This window comes from Dendropsophus ebraccatus, chromosome 9 (genome assembly GCF_027789765.1).
Source record: "Dendropsophus ebraccatus isolate aDenEbr1 chromosome 9, aDenEbr1.pat, whole genome shotgun sequence".
In the NCBI taxonomy this organism is placed as follows: Eukaryota; Metazoa; Chordata; class Amphibia; order Anura; family Hylidae; genus Dendropsophus; species Dendropsophus ebraccatus.
This window is the reverse complement of record NC_091462.1, coordinates 98,002,482-98,021,686: the sequence shown is the minus strand read 5'-3', so window position 1 is coordinate 98,021,686 and position 19,205 is coordinate 98,002,482. Positions and strand designations below refer to the sequence as shown.

At 43.3% G+C, this 19,205-nt stretch overlaps 1 protein-coding gene across 1 annotated transcript in view; it reads right to left on the bottom strand.

The window, feature by feature from the left end:
* Window positions 1-674: 674 nt before the first annotated feature.
* Window positions 675-19,205, bottom strand: part of NTN3 (netrin 3) — a 53,618-nt gene continuing 35,087 nt past the window's right edge. The window contains exons 3-7 of the mRNA XM_069983967.1: window positions 17,054-17,242; window positions 11,764-11,913; window positions 11,043-11,096; window positions 4,727-4,801; window positions 675-3,293 (exon numbers count right to left, since the gene is read on the bottom strand). Of these exons, the coding sequence (XP_069840068.1) occupies window positions 2,965-3,293; window positions 4,727-4,801; window positions 11,043-11,096; window positions 11,764-11,913; window positions 17,054-17,242 (797 nt within the window). The 3' untranslated portion in view covers window positions 675-2,964. The remainder of the gene's footprint in view (window positions 3,294-4,726; window positions 4,802-11,042; window positions 11,097-11,763; window positions 11,914-17,053; window positions 17,243-19,205) is intronic.

Sequence of the window (19,205 nt, the reverse complement as noted above, 5' to 3'; positions counted from 1 at the left end):
GTAAATGGAGCTTAATTGCAAACTGCACCTGAACTGGAGACAAGATTGGGGGAAAAGTGGCCATGTTTTTGTAGCGCTGGATAACTCCTTTAACTACTTCTCCAGCTGTTTAAAAAGGACTGCAAAAAAGGGTGTTTAGAACAAGAGGGGAGAAGTGGGACCTAAGCATGTTCTCTACCAGATCTGTGCCATGTGATCTAACAGACTTAATTGTAAGTCTTATGGTGCGTTTACACAGAGAGATTTATCTGGCAGATTTTTTAAGCCAAAGCCTGGAATGGATTTAAAAAGGGGATAGATCTCAGTCTTTCCTTTATGAGCGGTTCTCTGTTTATAGTCTGTTCCTGACTTTGGCTTCAAAGATCTGTCAGATAAATCTCTCTGTGTAAACGCACCATAAGGCTATGTTCACACAACGTATATTTTCGCATAACTATGGCCGTTGTTGCCAATTGCAACAACGGCCTTGATTAATTCAAAAATATACGTTACCTGGCCTCTATGGAATCTCGGCTGGAGTATTTACACATAGGGGGAAATTTTTTTAAAGGGTGTAAATTTTAGACTGGTGTAAACTGCCCACAGCAACCAATCACAGCTCAGATTTCAGCTCTGGTGAAAGGAAAGAGGAACTGTAATTGGTTGCTGTGGGCAGTTTGCACCAGTCTAAATTTTACACCCTTTGATAAATCTCCCCCATAGTATACGCTCCAGCCAGGATCTCTTGCAGCGCCGTAGAAAACTGACATGTCAGTTTTCTGCGGCCGATATTCAGTGAATAGCGACCACAGAAAACCCTGTTAGTGCACACAGTGGAGCAAGTGGCTCCGGCCGCTCGCTCCATAGTGTGCTGTGGGGAGTTCTGATGTGGGCGTGCACAGATGCGCCCGCATCAGAACTCTTTGGCCCTAAAGATCATCCGGCCGGTACTGCAGTACCGTCCGGGATGATCTTTTTTTAGAGACCGGCCGGGTCACAGAACGGCCGGTCCCATACAAAGTCTGCACTTAGCACCATACACTTCTTTCCCCACTTGTTCTAGCAATCTAAGGGGGCATTCATACGTTCTGTGCACAACCTGAGCACGGACAATGTGCTAAGGACCGGACAGATTTTTGCTTTAAAGGAGTTATCCTGGATTAGAAAAAAAACAGCTAATTTATTGGAAAAACAGCACCACCCCTGTCCTTAGGTTGTGTGTGGGATTGCAATTTAATTAAATGGAACTGAGCTGCACACCCAAACTGAGGGCAAGAGTGGTGCTGTTTGGCAGGTGCAGTGGCCATGTTTTTCTAAAAGAGAGACAACCCCTTTAATGGACCCCTCTAACAAGTAGAGATTGTCCGAAGCAGAATACCCCTTTAACCTGCTGTCTTTTGTTCACATAAAACAATTTATGTTTTCCACATACAGTATATTTAACATACATTGCTTTGTGAAGTTTAAATTTAAATATCAATTTTCTTTGTCACAATCTGACAGCACCCGCTGAAAATATAGAAAAAAAAATAATAGGAATTTGTCAAAATGATGAGAAGACACAGATAATTGTGTTCTGGTGGCACAGGAAAAATGTGCACCATATCCACAGTAGCAAATCGTCTGTTTACTTCGATTTTAATCTAATTGCTCAGTGGATGCGGACCATTTTTTCCTGTTTACCAGTTTCCATAAAAGCCCTACAGAATTTCGGTTGACATGGGGACTCTGTGAAGCCACTGACACGAAGAAAACAGCTGTGTCGACCAAATATTCTATACATATGATACACGCTAAATAAACAGTACATAAATGTACTGAAGGTGGTTAAAATTACACATATATTACTACAGAACACACATTGTATTACACACCCGTTCACTGCCACATGTGAGCAGCAGTGAGCAGGTCCTGTCTAATGCTTTATAATAGAAGATAATATACCGCCTTGTATGTTACACTATTTTGCATATCACAACACTTTTTACACACTCACAATGTAGTCCTCAAGTTAATAGTCTTGTCTTTTTTTTCCCATTAAGAGGCAGTATATGCCGTGTCGTGCTGTTTGGCAGAGGCTGGGATACTGTACATAGCTCTGCAGGTCTCCATCCATAGATACAATCCATACAATTCCATAAAATGATCTGCAATTGATCAGATCTGAACAAAGGTGCTACATTTTGGGGGGGCAAAAGTTTTTTTTTCTTCTTTTCCGTTGCCTTGTATAAGTTAGCTGGAAGGGGGAAGTTCTCTTGATCCTTGTCAGGAAGTACGGTAGGTTTGAGAGATGTCATATCCATGCTATACGATCTTGATCTTCAAATCCCGAGACAATTTATTTAAACTTTTCCCAATTTTCTATGACCACCTAAAAGTAATTGTCTGAGGGCAAAGAGCTTAGCAATGCATGTATTCTTAGAGCTTAGACACGTTTCCTGTTGTGGATCCTCTATGGTAACCGGGCTGCGAGTCGGTCTTTGGGAACACAACACGTATCACATGTCCCAGAGTTATTTTTACAATATAAAATTAAAACCATCTGACTTAAGAGTTCAAGATAGCGAAATGTTACGATAACCTTTTAGGGTAGAACCAAGGCCTCGTAACTGAGTGACACCAGGTCACAGCTTGAGAATGATCCTTCTTAGATCTTTGTGCATTGTCTATAAGATGCAGTACGCCCCATTAATGGAAGTATAGTAAGACCAAGATCATGGTCTAGCCTGCTCAGAGGGTTAGTTGGTGGGAGACATTGTTGACCTATTGATGGATAGTTAATGATGAAACCCTATCGGTGGCAGAGACTCTACTAGACCAGTGGAAGAAAGTGTCTTTCTGCATAGTGGATCTTGTCTAAGCTGCACCTTTAGCATCCATGCTCTCACCTAGACCCTCAATCTCTGGCGATGCCAACATGTGCATAGTTCCAAGCATTGGATGTTGTGTATATACAGAATTAAAGTTCCCTATCCAAGACAACCCTCACGGTTTTACACATTTGCCTTTTTTTTCTTTGCGCTGTAGTTTCCTCAGTCGCCGTGTCCAAGTATCCCTCCATTGGATGACCATGCTGTTTTTGTCAGCTGTAAGTCCTGGCCTGTCTCCCTGCCCCTCGCTGCTGCCCATCACCAAGTATCGGCGGCTCAGCAAGATCTTGGGACATTTGCAAGACAGATCTTTTATGTGTATCCACAATACGTTATCTCCACGTTTTACCCGGTCATCCCGGCATTTGTACACTGAAAGGACGTTGACAGTAAACTTGGCCCAGGATCCAACCATCTCCATCTCCAAAACATTCACCTGCACCACTGTAGGAATAAAAAAAATGGAGAGATTGGATTATTATATATTGTATGTAATGCAACCTTAGCAGGACTCTTAAGAGGGTGTTCACATCCCAAACCTAATCGAAATTAACTCTTCACCAATGTATCGCTGACAGTTATAGCGGGGTGGTTGCTTCATTCTTGTAGATAATAACCTTGATTTATCATCCAGGCATCTCTTGTTTGGGCTAAATGAGGTACCAAGTACTGAGGTTATGGTATGAGCCCACTACCCCCCACTTCCAAAAAGCTCTATTTATCAGTGGGGGGTCTTTGTCCTTCTGACAGGGACAGCTTGGGGAGGCCTGGTTTAGACTTTCTCGTCTCACAGACCCATAACGCCTTCTCTATTCTCCGCACGCCAAGAGTCCCTGCCATACATCAATGTGTTGCTTCCCCTCTGCGCTCAGGATGAATGGTCACCGTGTCACACTGATTAGGGGCCATCAGTCTACGTCCAATGGTTGCACAGCCAGGTGATTATTAGCATCTCATTAGCATACCGTTCCCTCCCATGGATTTTTTTTTTAAGGGGGGGCGGCGATATCCTTTTTAACATTTCTGGCAGACAGAGAAAGGGACAGGAATGAAAAGAAATAGGGAGAGGGAGGATGTGAATTGGAGAGAGGTGGAATCAGACCGTCCCATGAATTAAAAGGCGAGAGAGTATTCTCTTCTGTCACCCTAATGAGGATACAGTCCTTTTATAACCCAGTGGCATCTCCCTTTACTGTGCCTCTCTTAACTCTTGTGTGGCTGAACCGTCCTGGAATGTCGATGCTCCGGCTGTCAAAAGGCCAGCAATGGAAAGACCAGCACAGGCAAATAAAATAAATCATGGGGTATATGATGGGTTATATAAGAATAGTGTGTGTATATACATGTTCTGGGCTAACATTCTTTCACCCTTGCTTGTCGGTTCCTGAACTTTTTATGACCCTTGTAGATCTTTAAGGTGTATCTTAAGCAAAATTTTTACTCATGGAAACTAGTAGAGATGAGCGCAACTGGAGCATGCTCTAGTCCCATCGTTCGGCAATTGAATACAGGCGGCTGAAGAAGCTGGATGCAGCTCTAGGGATGTGGATACAGCCACCTCCCTCACATTGTCAGCTGATAAATAGGTCACCGACCACCACTCTGCTCTAAAAGCAGTTGTCTGGTTGGTTTATATATAGCTATAGTATACATATTTATATAAATTATCCAGCATATATAATTGATTCGACCCTGAGCATTTTCCTCAATAAATTTGGTACATCTGACTGGACCCTTGCAAGGTAAACCATTGTATAGAGTGGCTTATAAAGTCATTGTTTGGTGTCAACACTCACATAGATTTCGCATTAGTATCCAGTAAAGTACAAGCAGCAGCAACAACTCTATAACACATGTAAACATATCAAGTTTCTCACCGTAATCCTTCTTGCAGTATTTCTTTAGGTTGATCTTATAGTTTCCTTTAGGGGGTTTGCAGTACTGCTCACAATCTAGAATGTAAGGAAAAGCATTGTTACATTTTAAACTGGTTTTATAATACAGGTTGAAGAAAAAAATCTGTCTGAACATGGCGGTACATAGCCTTGCCCGTAGCGGGGTGTACACTGCTAGGCCTTGACGTGATGCCTGTAGTGCAGCTGTCAGTATATCAGGAGGGTTACCGATCAGCAACAGATGGAGTCCAGAAGGTGGCCTATACCTTCACGTGCTGCACCGAAACCCAGAGAGCGATTTAACAATGTGTGTGTCCACCAAAAGGAATAATCTGCTCCATGTATATGTCTGCATGATGTCCTTGCAGATATGCTGATAGAAAGCGATGCTTATGGTGTTTTGTATTATTGCCTTTTTATGTCCACTTGTGATTTTTAATATATTGCTCTGAGGTTGACTTAAACGGAAGCCCCCCCACCCATAAAAAGAATTGGGTCTAAGCCAGGGTGAAAAGGCCATCTGTTGTAGGGTGGAGGTTACAAAGTGTGCCAGGGACCCATGCCAAGGTGACATTAGAAATCCTATCACATGCCAGGCTGGTGCTGGGCACAGGCAGGTACAGCTTTAGGGCCCAGCGTTCCGTGTAAAAAGCTGCAACTGGATCACCTGGTATAATGCCGATTATAAAGACCAGTTATATAATACAATGAGAGAGACTTATAAAAGGGTTAGTAGGAACTGGAGGGAAAAAGACATAAAATCAGCAGGTTGTGAAAATGTTCACTCTCAGAACAAATGTTATTTTTTGTGGGAGCAAAAGATTTATTTCCTCTTCATACATACAGCATCACAACTGCTATAAAAACCCTGATGTTTCCTGACATTTTGTATTACATCAGCTTTCCTTTCTTAAAGGGATTATCCAGCATTATAAAACTTTTGATATATACCTGTGGTTATATAGAAAATAAAAAGGAACCTATGCTTACCTTACCACACTACCCCAGTGTCCTCCTGCTGAACAATACCGCTGCAACTTTGGATTTGTCTCGGGAGTGACAGCCTGCTCAGCCAGTCACTGACTCAGATGGAACAGCAACACGGCCAGTGATTGGCTGAGCGGGTTGTCACTGCCAAAAAAGTTCGTTTCAGAAGTGGCCCAGAGGGGCCCAGAAATATTGCAGGAGGACACCGGGGAAGCACAAAAGGTAAACATTGGCTGTTTATGATTTTCTATATAACTGCAGGTATATATCTAAAGTTTCTAACGCCTAAAGTTTATAACTCCTTTTAAAGGCACAATCCCTTTAAGGGAAGCCGTATTCCATATCACCTCCATAGATTATGCCAACACCCATTATTAAAGGTTAACACATTCTAATGAATGATGGGGGCAGGCAGAGTTATGTAACATTAGTCACAAAAGTTTGTTTTTCTCTTCCAGGAGGAAGAGGAGTGCCTGGTCCAGGAGAATGAGCGTCTTACAAGGTAGGTGTTAAGATTATAAGATGCATAACAAAGCTAAACCTGAGTCCTATGCTGCATTGACTAACCCTGCTTATATACATAAACAGATATACATAATATATATATTACATATATGGGATTTCCTCCAGTGTATACTTTACAGACCATTCTGTGAGTCTAGGATTGTGGCACAAAGGGAAAAGTTAAGTCCCCCGGGCTCCAGTAAGCTGGATTCTGTTCTGGTCCCATGCAGGACAGGCCCCTAGATCCCAGCATTATAGCTTTCCTTCAGATAAAGAGGAAATCAGCTTATAAACTACAAGCCCCATTATATACCTAACCTCCTTCTTAACTCATAATTCAGTCACTATGTGGCCAAAAATAAACTATTCAGATAAACCTTATTATTTAATACAACCATTCAGCCACTTATTTTCAGCAACATTGTACCAGTCAGACCTAAGCTGGCCATAGATGTAGTGATTCTTTATGGGATACAACCAGTAAGAAGCCTGCCTTTGTGATTGTGTAACGGGTATTTGGCTTTAATGTTAAAGAACATTGGACGTACTGGGAGGGGATAGAGAAGCAACTTCTACCGAAGGAATTGCCTCATCATTCATATTTGGTAGGGAAATGTTCTACATGGCAAAATATTCAAATAGATTATCGGAAAAAATAATCATTATGGCTATGTTCACACGCCGTCAAACTGACGTTAGTTTTTATTGAACAGTTGTACTTTAACACCAAATAGCAGCTGTTATTTAACGTTACATAAAAACGGACGTCAATTTGACGGTGTGTGTAAACCGTCCGGCGGAATATAAAACCCGGCAGGGGGGAAATTCATTACAAGTACTAACTTACCTATCCCCGTGCCTGTGGTGAGCAGCGGGAGTGGCCACAGGACTCCCGCCTGAAGGCATGACATCACGACTCAAGGGAAAAAGACCTGTCTCGGCTGATGGATTGGTCACTGATAGGCTGAGGGGTGAGTCCATCAGACGGGTCATGATGTGTCAGCTCTCGGAGACCAGCAGGGGTCCCGCGGCCAGTCCTGCTGCTCCCCACAGGCACTTGGAGAGGTAAGTTAGTACTTGTACTTAATTTTCCCCCTGCCTGTTGACGGCCTTTATAATCCGCCAGGCTCCTTTAAGGCTCTGTTTACATTACATTTGGCATATTCTATGAGAAAATCTTACGGCATGTACACCAAATGTATCCATAAGGCTCCATTCACACGACAGATGCCAAGAGTGACCTCCATAAGACCGTCATACACTGGTATATCTTCTTTGTTTCGTTTCGTTACTGAATAGATTAGCGTAGCTGACTACACTTTTCCATGCAAAAATATATATAATTTTTAGTTTAATTCATTATGTTATAATTAAATAAATTATTTGACGTATGCCGCTGTACGCCTATACAGTGGCGTATGTCAAAAGCTTGTGTTAGAGGTATGCATTGGGAATAGTCCCAATGTACACATTTATCAGAAGACAGTAACTTGATGTGGGCAGAACCTTAGCCCACCACGGCTGTCTCAGTGCAGTACCGCAAAGATTTAAACTGTTGTCGGGAGTTTCGGTAATCTGTTCCGCTGCACACCATCCGTATGTATGCTGTATGCATGGAGCATTGGTATAAGGCCTTAGTTGGTCTCACAGGCAGTCATGTGACCATACTGCTAGTGTTTACCCTGTCTTCAAAACACAGGGTTATTTCTCTCTCTTTCTCTGAAGGTATTGTGTTTCACATACTGGGCAGCAAATACAGTGCAGTGTCCAGACAGTAGTGGTGCCTGCAGGCGGCAACAAAAAGCAATGTCTTTGGGCAGGAAGAAGTATCATTGAAATTGATAATGAAAATTTAACTGAAAACTTTATGACTTTAAAGGGAATCCACAGTGGAATATCGATAGATCTCTCCCTATACCCAAACTATGCCAGATCTAATAGACTCACTAATAAAATTATTACAAAGAGAAACCCCTATTTTTCCCAGGTTTCTCTTTATTGTAGAACAAGATAGCATTAGTCAAAAATGGCCCCATCTGTGGTGGTAACTCTGCCACAGTATTTTTTAGGAGCGTCGCCTTCAGTAAATAAGCAGACATGGGCAGTCAGGGCAGTGTAGAAGTACAGGTCGCTCAGATCTTACCTCTACATGAGAATTTTACTTCATTTATAACAAGTCCTGGCTTCAGTTCTCTCCCTTGTCCAAGGGGTTAACAGTATCATTATTTCCGCTGGGAGATTTAGTTTCAGAAAATGAGGGGAGAACTTCTCAAAAATGTCAATGCAAACAGAGCTGAACAGGCCTCCACCCTGACTGCAGGACGGAGGAGGGGGAGCAGACCCCTCTCTGAGGTAGATGGAAGTATGATCCTTGGCTGCTGTCTCACCTCACTAGTTGTTGCTCAGCATTATACTGTATGGGGGGTGTTTCACTAAACTTATTGATAGTGTGTTACTATGATTGTTGGGGGTCTGACTGAGGGTCTCCCCGTTCCCTACTAATTGGAGGGGGCAGCAGTGGTCTGTGCCACCGTGGCTCTGCCTTTGGGTCAGTCCATTCAGTAGTCACAGTAGACATTGATGGTATAGCCCAGCAAAACTAGCCTATTGTAGCCATTTGCTTATATATATATATATATATATATATATATATATATATATATAATAAACAACTAAATAAACTAGAAGAAAACAAGTAAAACAAGTAAAATCCAACTTCTTGTGCATTTGTTCTCTGATGATGATTTGGGATTTAAGGGGGTATATAAAGGGTATTGTGGGTCTATGATATCCTCTTTATTTTCCTATTCCCTGAATGTAGACACATACTTCCTACCGATGATATCTTTTGTGGTGATCGCGTGTCTGTGTGACATGTATAGTGGGTCTGTATGCTATCAAGTTGTACTGTTCTGCTATGTGAGAGCGGTGTATTTGTGTATGAGTATTTTGTATACTATATTTATACCAGACCCTATCAGTACACATCATTCTGCCTGGAATAGGTAGCAGCAGGTCTGGTAGTGGTGGGGTTAACATATCCTGACCACAAGAATGTTCTGTGTAAGATTTCTGACCAGCCACCACTTCCCCTCCCTGATCCTCAGGCCGATCATGAGAGAGCAATGGGTACTGGGTACTCCAGCATCAAACCACACGTGGGCAGCGACTGCTCCACAGACCCTCAAGTGCTCTTCTTAACCCTTCATCAGCAAACACATATCTGAGTATGCACTGGCTGCACAACATCTCACCACACACTATACCTGCATCTTCTTCTCCAGTAAAGTGGACTTCTACAAAAACCAGTACCCCCAAGATTTTATAAGTATATTCAATTTATAAAATCTTAGTTTTTTCTAGAAACAGCACCACTCTTGGCCATTCACTTTGTCTGGTATTGAAGATTATTCGTATTTATTTGAACGGTTTTCTGCTGGGACTTTTAACCCTTAACTTCCAATACATCTTCCTGCAGCAGCTGTTACAGGGGTTATCTGGTAGAAGTAGGAGCAGTACCTTTACTCACTCCTGACACTCCACTTCCTCCACTACCAGGATAGAATGGGGTTGTGGGTACCGCAATGCAGTTATTGTATGCAAGTGAATCCATGACTAGTGTTGAGCGAACCTATCAAAATGTTCCAGTGTTAGCCAAACCCGAGCACTCTGCGTTTGATTCCCCGCGACTGTATACGATGGATGACGCCTAGGGCTGCCATGAAAACATGTATACAGTCTGTGGCTTTATCCATGTTTTCCAGGACTCTCTAAGGTGGCATCCAATGTATGCAGCTGCGGGGAATAATTGAACATTTCAACATTTTGACAGGTTTGCTCAACATTAGTGATGACCAATGACCACTCAATGTTGATGCAATATTGGCAACATCATGTGACCATTGATCCCGCCTGTGGGCATGTTTTTACCTTTATTGATCTCATAATGGTGATCAGGTACGTACTCTCTCCTGTCTGCTGCCTTTCTACTGGCTTCTCCCTGTCCCAACAGCCTTTATTGATGGATCCTTCAGTATTTGGGTAGAAGCCACCAGAGACCACCCTGATGGCTTGTGGTTCAGGCAGCATAAAAAGTGATGACAGGTTCCCTTAAAGTGAGGGGGGTGGCTGCAATACTACAATACATATTACAACCCTCATATAAGAGTGTCACTATTTATGATGACATTCCACATTTTTCTTCCTTTTATATGTTGCACGTTGTGTTTTATTCCTTCTATCATGTTCTCCCTCCCCTGTGAATGTGCTCACTGACTTTTCTGATTATCCCCTTCTGCTTCCCTTAAACTTTCTCCTTGCAGTCTCCCGGACGCTAGCAGACTATTAACTACATCACTGGATGGAGCTGTCATAACTGTCCTCACTTGACTGATACAGGGAATAATGCAAAACTCCTGCTTAATCCCTGCAAGATGACTATTGTTTTCTTTCTTCTGACATTTAGTCACCCCCTTGAACTAAGTGTCCTTTCCTTCCTTCTTCATTCCTAGTTTTTATTATATTTGGGAGAATGGCCAGGACCAGTTAACCCATTGCTTTGCATGCTCCCACCCCCTGCGGCCTGGCATATTCTCTGGCGATAGGCCTGGAAAACTTGTCTCTGAACAGCTTGTCTCGGAAAACAGGGAAAAATTCCCAGTGTTTTGATGCACTCTTTAAACGCCTGGCATCCACCATCTTTCTCCCGACAAGATGAACTGGCAACAATATTAATTTCATTTACTTTGGGGTTGCTATCTGGAATAGTTCTCCGCCTTCTTTCTCTTTGCAGATTGTTAAGACTTACCAGCTGGCTCCTCTGTGCTGGTAAGGGCTGGAGTAGGGACCACTGCTGGGATTTCTGGTGGGTGGGGAAAAAAAAGAGGACATTTATTTATGCATTGTGATCTGTTAGTAATGGAAGGCAAATACTACAAAGGACATTGGGGAAAGGTCTGAATTGTAAGCGAACAAGGTGCTATGTACAAATACATCCGAAACAGCATCCTCAAAAAACATACCACAATGTGAATAACCTGGCTGCAAGAAGACAAAAACACTTGGGGAATGAATAGCTGCAAGGTCTGTAAATGTTCAGAAACCTCCCCAGTCTCCAGAAAAAACAATAAATAGAAGATAGAGAGGAGGGGGATGCAGCTGCAGCATGTCGGAGAAGGGGGAGGAGCAGCAGGGAGGAAACATATGATTGGCTCAGCGCACACAGTACAGATTTTATATAACACCAGGATGAGCCCACCCAGCAGAGTAGCAAAGGAAAGAAAAAAGTCCCCAGATCCCACTGCATGTAAATGGGGCTGAGGAAATGCTATTCCCATACATAAGATGGGGATTGTTACTGGATTTCTACCATGAAATCAACATCAAATCCAACAGGTGTGAATAGGGGGATTTTATTTTCTATTCAGGCACTCTAGGTACTGAATTTACAATAGCGTGCAGGTATTATAGTGTTCACAGTAAATCAATATGATTTGTTCATGTACAAGCAGTTTCTATTGGTTACTTACTGATGCATGGAGCAATGGGGGAACGGCTTTGTTGATATCCCTTGGCGCATCGGTTGCATGTCAGACCAGTCACACCATCTTTACAAGGGCATTGCCCTGTGGTCTGGTTGCAGGTCTTACCTGCCGCCCCCACCGGATGACAGTCACAAGCTGGAAGAGAAACAACCAATGACTACTTTTAATACTGCAAGTCACCTATTTGAGGTCCTTTCTTTGCTAGCTAAGTATTTTACGTGCAAGAATTTTTTTTAGTATTTCACAGGCTTATCATAAAACCAGCAAAAATTCCACTGTAATATTTTTACACAATACAATACAGCCTCCGCTGCGGACTCCGCTCAGAATCCTGTCTGCCTCAGTGTGTCAGCGCGATGCCTCATGCACCTCCGCTCTCCGCTACACTGAAGTGATGTTCACCCAGCCAATACTGCAGTATTGGCAGGGGTTGAACATCTCAGATAGCGGCCATTCTGTGACACGGAATGGCTGCTCTTTTGCCATGTGTGAACATGGCCTCAAGATAGTAGTTGATCACATGACCCAGGTACAGTAATGAAATGTGTGGATACAAAAATTTTAGAAGTGCTTATTTAAGTAGAGCGGTGGCTAGGCTTTACCCCAGGATCTTAAAGGGGTTGTCCAGTGTCACTTTTTTTTTTGGTATGGACTCGAGCCTGGTGTGTAAATAATAAATTATACTCATCAGCCTGATCCTTTGTTACTACCATCTATAGTGCTTGGTTTCCATTGATCAGGAACACCTGTTTTGGGCTTGACTCACAGGAAATGCTAATCTCTGCCCATAATGGTAATCTGCCTCAGATACTTATTAACAGAGCAGGCTAGAAGTGGGGATCACATTTAAAAACCAACGCCAGGATGTTGGTGTATAATTTGATCAAACCATATTGCCTCATGTACCACGTGCAGGTCCCCTGGCCAACATGAGTCCCTACACTAAACCCCACCATGTCGGTCAGCGACCGCTAACCCGGCAAAGCGAGCGTAAGGGCAGGGAAGGGATGCCAAACCCAGAGGGCCCCTGTGTCTGCAGGGTTTGGGGGGCCCTTGGGGTTTGGTCTTGTGACAGTGGGGTTGCAGGGCCATTCTGTGGCCTCCCTTCCCTGCTTGCGCTCGCTTTGCCGGGTTGGCGGTCGCTAACCGACATGGTGTCGTTTACCGTAGGGACTTATGTGTATTAGAAGACCTGCACGTGGTACCTGAGGCAATATGGTTTGATCAAATTATATACTAACTTCTGATGTTGGTTTTTAATGTAGCTGGTAGGCTTTCATATCAACCATGGGTGCGATGTCTTCCAGGCTTGTGCTAGTGGCGCCGGACAGCCATTTTAATACCTTGGTCAAGGTTTGTTGGCTTGCCCCTGACACCCAGCCTTGTCTTGCCAGACATCCCATAGCTTTGCCCTTACCTAAGTAAGTATATTTATGCAGAAGAAAAGGATTGTTGAAGATGTTTTCACAGTTCATAGAGGTTACTAGGAGCTGACATCACAAAGTTATTTCACTGTTGATATTTTTTTGTACAGTGTTGAAATGCTAGAAATTGTGTGTGTTCTCTTAATCATAACCACACTAAGTATTTCCGCTGGATAAATCCTTAAATAAAGAGCTGAAACCACTACAAGACTTCCATAAAGTATGCTTGGAATATTCTCAAGGCAACCTACTCAGATACCTAGGCATTAGAAGCGTAATGAGAGGCAGGGTATTCATTCTTCAACTATGCAGCTGAATACTGAGGAACAGGACTCACAATATATGAGGCAACCTTGCCTTAGTTTGTCTGTAATACAGCAAGTGTGGATATAGGGAATTTAACCCTTCTAGATCACTAATACCTTGGGTTTGTAAAAGACACAACATAATGAAGGGACATGTGGCTGTGACTGAGACCCTTGTACGGAGTTATCCCACAAGGAGAAGGTAAAAATTCAGCCGGTTCCTTTACTGCAAAGCTATAATTTTGTAATGAGTTAATAGAGCTGCGGTTGTCGTTTCTTGTTCTGGTGGGCGTCTTCCCAGTTATTAAGGGAGCTTAGCCTAGCCACCTATAATTGGGCAATAACAATAACATTGTTCTTTCTGTCTGTGGGATTTAACCTCTGACACTTAGCAGTAGGGGCTACAAGGAAACATTAGTCCTTACGCTACACAATGGGGTTGTCTCATTGGAAACGCTCTCTGTCCATATGTCCTATTAGGATGTATAGATGTCTAAAAAGGGTTCCCCAACTGAGGGAACCCCATCAGGAGCCAAAGTGTAAAGCTCCAGGCATCCTGCAACTGAATGGCTGCCATGTAATAATACATCTCCCTAATGCCTATCTGGCCGCAGCTTTCCCAGCAAGACCAGCTGTCTGCCAAGAGCCGCACCTGCATTTTGAAAGGGGTTTTCTCTGGTGAGACAACTCCCTCAAGCTGTTGCTCATTTCATAACTTACTTAGGCTATTTCCACATTCAGAACCATGTCCCCATGTTCTCCCCCCTAATAGCCATGCAACGTTGTCAGGATTATTGAGAACATGGGGCGGCGATTGGTTAAGAAATGTGAACGAGGTTTCGACCACATTTCAAAAGTGAATGTGAAATCTCAGCCTTAAGAGGTTGATTTGATGAGGTGGATGAACCATTTCTATTTTCCCTAGGCTAGGGCTCTACACAAGCAATTGTAATGCTTATCTAAGAGGGTACCAGTTGCTGGCAATTTGCAAAAGTTGTAAAAACTATGACTATTCTGGATTTCTTGCAGTTTCTTTGAGGTTGTGTGAGGTTGATTTATCACAGTTTGTGGTCAACCATGTGACAATGTGGGGCCAAAGCGTTATATACTTAGGGGACAATGGCTGATAAACGATGGGTTTTCTACCTATGGCCACCTTAAGGTCCCCATAGATCTTAGACTTAAGTCGGCCTAACCCTCCACCCTTGGCGCATTTAACCATCAAGCTAAGGTGTATGGGGCTCTCCAGACCATCCAGATGATGTTGGAAAAGATAGGGGTTGGATGTGATGGAAAATTACACTGGCCCTTTTTTTTCAGGAGAAATAAGCTCTCTAGCTGCGGCTTATCCCGTTCCCTCCCCATAGAGAACATAGAAGCACTCTACCGTCCTAAATGTTTCAGTGTATGGGAAGGACTGGTGGCGGGTGGGACAGATAACTGAAGGCTGAACGATCAGCAAAAGGACAACAATCATATTTACCAGGTTAATTGTTTTTTCATCTCATGGCTTTTAGCTGCTGCAGTACTATAACTTCCACCACTACCTTGATAAAATGTGGCTGTCAGGCATAAAGTGAGATACACAGGTTGGGTGCTGCTTTTGACAATCTCTTCTTGGTGAGGGTGTCCTGCTGCTGGGACCCTCACCAATCACCTGCAGTCTTTGCTGAGACCTGGCAGTAAGTGTTCAGTTTACCTACAGCGCCACCACAGTTGAAATTAGGCATTACACAGTGATTATTCAGATCAGTTGTAGTCCTCCCCAGTGAAACTTGCCTCGTAACCGCTGTCCAATCTGACTAACCGAAGAGAATCGAGAACAGAGGACCCCCCCTCGTCTAGAATTAACTTAGAATCCCCTAACAGGATATGTAAGATTGGATTTTCTAAAGGGAACAACCCTTTTAAACCAAGCCATTCTATTCTATTGCACTCACAAGATCCAGAAAATAATAAGACCTCTAGATATTTCCGTTCACATGCATTGAATCCATGATAAGGCTCATCAGCCGAAAGAACATTTCCAACTTTGGATTTTCTGCCATCAACCTGCATGAGGCCTAATGGTAATAGTGATAATGGGAATGGAAACACACACATTAACCGTGCCCAATGTCCTGTCCACCTGAGACTCTCCATACAGCTGGAACCTTACATTTGCGTAAACGGAAAGTGGAGAAGAGTGAAAGGGAAAGTATCTTGTCTCATATCAAAAGCCCCTTTACCATAACGGAATATAGATGCAATAAAGGAGATACGGCTGTCAGAATCCCTCTCTGTTAGCTGGATGTCTGGAGCTACTCTTTCCACTCTTGTCTTAGGGCTTTTCCTTCTCTTTTTATAAGCATCAGAATGCACTTCCATTGTGCCTATACGGGGGTCCCCTCTGCCAATTACATACAATTAACAAATTCTGGCATCAACAAAATGCTTCGTTCTCCACGTACGAAGACCAAATAGGCTGCGGAGATAATTGTATAGAAAAGTGTTATATAGGAGGAGCCCCTTTAAACAGCTGTCTGTAAACCCCCTCACAGCGGCTACCTCAGCTGCAGCTGTTTAAAAAGACGGAGCTGTATTTTCCGTGTGAAAAATGGGAGGAATTTATCCCAAATGGGGAAACTCACAGCTGGTAGAGTCATTTAGCCAATAGCAAACTGGCAAAAGAAAAGGAGGAGAGGGGGAGGGGGCACGTTAGGGCTCATTAGGAGAAACTAATTGCCACCTTGTTATGGGACAGGAAAAAAAAAAAAAGCGAGAGGGAAATTCTTTCCAGGATTTTTTTTTTCTCTCATTTTAACTGTGGAAAAAGGAACGTGTTAGGAAGCTACAGGAAAAATGCAAAGTTCAGGGATAGAGAGGATGGAGGTGTGCAGGCAGAATTTAGGAGCAAAACGACTGAGCTAAATAACAGAAGGGAATAATAGGTGTCGGTGCTGAGACAAAGGGCGATCAATGCGCAGGTGCCAATTAGGACTGTATATAGGAGGCACGTGCAATATCCTGGCAGTCAGAACCGAGCTTCTAAAGCTGCCCCTCGCAGCAGAGCCAGGCGGCATAGGGATCAATGATCACAATATAATTACTTATTCAGTCATGCAGCGCACTTGGCTTTGGCACCTCATTTAATGCCAGGTGCCAATGGTGTGAATGCAGACCCCGAGGGAATTTGCATAAATACCAGTTTTGGCTAGAGCTTTTAAGTCATTTGCAGCCTCTTGGAATTCTGGTTTACTAGGGAAACCTTTCTTCAGAGATAGGCAACGTCCTTTCACACTCCTTATCATCTCTTAGACAGGGAACAGGGCTTTATGCTAACAAATGACAATCCGGAGACTCCTGCAGCCTCTTGGTTTGTCATGTGTTATCTGTAGCATGGCAAGACTGCGGTGTGACAAGTATTCCCTGTCACTCCATACTGTCACGGTGGTAGAAGAACAGCTGTCAAGCAGTGGAAGAGTCTGTTCCACCCCCATTCACCATGTAAGATGCAGCCTATAGGTAGATTGGCTATCTCCAGAACTACTCACACTTGTGTCTTACCTTTACAGACACGGCGGTCAGTAATGGGGCGGCTCACATCCCGGTAGAAGCCCTCTTTGCAGTAGTGGCAGTGCCTGCCTGCTGTGTTGTGCCTGCAGTTCAGGCACACTCCGCCACTCTTTCTTCCTGACAGCTTGTATAGTTCCATGTTGAAGCGACAACGCCGGGCGTGCAGATTACAGGAGCAAGCTGGAGATGTGCAAACAAGAGAATGGATAGTTAGAGAAGAACTATATATGCAGACTTATTGTTGTTCAGTGTGACCCCATAAAATATAAGGCCACAGACAAAATTCAAGGCTTCTAGGATATTATTAATGATATGATTTAGATTTAGGCTAAATATGATCTGTGGGGATCCAATCCTCAAGACCCACAATGGATCAGCTGAATAAAGGGGCCACACTTATGGTAATTGAGAAGTGCTGTCCATGTCCTGTTGGTCGTCTTGGGTACTGCAGTCTAAAGTTGGTCATACACTTAGGGTCCTATTACATGGGCTGATGAAGGCCTGATCAATAATGTAAATGAGCGCCGATCTGCTAGATATTAAGGAATTATGAGCCGTCGTCCGCACATCATTATTACAAGTAGCGATGTGAAGTCAGCGGCCGATGATTTTAAGTGTGGGCCTAAAGAAACAATCAGCCGATGATTGTTTCTTTGTCTCTATTACACGAAGCGGCCCATTATTGCTCTATGTAATAGGGCCCTTAAGATACAAAGTAGGGGGGATTTACTAAGACCAGTGTTTCATACAGCTGTCTTACCAAGGTTGTCATGAAGCAAAGTTGGTAAAATCAGATGCGTATCATATGTAATCATATGTAAAGAAGTACAAATGTGCTGCTTTTTAGTAAAGTAATTTGTAATTTACATCCCTGTACTATCCCCCTCCCCATGGATCTAATCACATCCTGGTTTCCTCTCTGTGCGAGACCCTGCTGCACACACCTTCTCACATTTCTCCTTACTTGCATGCTCAGGGGAGACCAACTGCCTGTACTTCCTGGAGATAACACTTGAACTGAGCATGCTCGACCCCCCTTAGTGGGTTGAACCAAGAGCAGAGGCACATGGAAGATTAATAAGTCTATATCTCTCAAAGAGGATATAATCAGACATTCTTGTAGATATAAAATATGTTTCATTTCACATAATGCATCAGGTTAGACCTAGTTTTCTTAAAAGCACAATACCTTTAAATTAAAGGCAAAGTATGATCACACTGGATTTAGCTACTGGTACGTGCCTTTCAATAAATCTGAGGGCGCATGTTTGGTTGCCCTGTGCCCCTTGCTTTTTCTGAATTCTGGGTGTGCAAGGCCATGCCCTATTTTCATCAAGCCCTGTCCGCTTTTAAAAACATGGTGTGGGTGGCATAACAACAAAAGCTGACACCTGAAAGCGGGCGTAAATATATGATAAATTCCCTCCTTCATGTTTCAAATGGGGAGAGGGAAGTAAGACCCTGCCGGACACCTCTAGTGGCAAAATGTTAATTGTTGAAATTAAAGTTTTCCATCCGATTTAGTGTCAGGAATAAGTCCAGATGATAAATGAGTGATCCAGATGATCAATGGGGTTCCCTGGTCCCTTGTTACCTCTGCCTGGTGACCACAGAAAGAAGGAACAATGGAGCATGCGTCCTGCCACTCTAATAAAAGTCTATGGCACTGACGGAAATAGAAAATGCAGCATATAAAACTATAACCATCCATGCCATATTATTATTAAGTGCACAAAAGTCCTTTGGTTAGGTAGATCCTGGGTGGGAGCCTCTTGGTCAGTTCTAGTAGCCATAGTGTGTTTCTGAGATGCACTTGCATAGATCACTATGTTAACCACTCTCCTGCCATAACAGTGTCTCTAAATTCTTCCTAGCTGCAAAGGGTCTACTGCAAATCTGTCAAAACAGTATATTTGTGTGCACAGCAGGTATGCCCCGTCGCCTTCCCCTCACACAAACAGCTGTCAGAGCTCCGGCAGTCTGTATGGGGATGTCTGTGGCAGGGTGTGTGTCCGTGTGTGTGTTTGGCACAGTCCACCTGTGTTTGTGTGTGCTTGTCTCTGTCTGTCAGTGTGTGTGGCTGTGAGCGCTGTAATTCATGTATACACAGTTTGTCCCTTTTATCTGACTATGTTGATGGAGT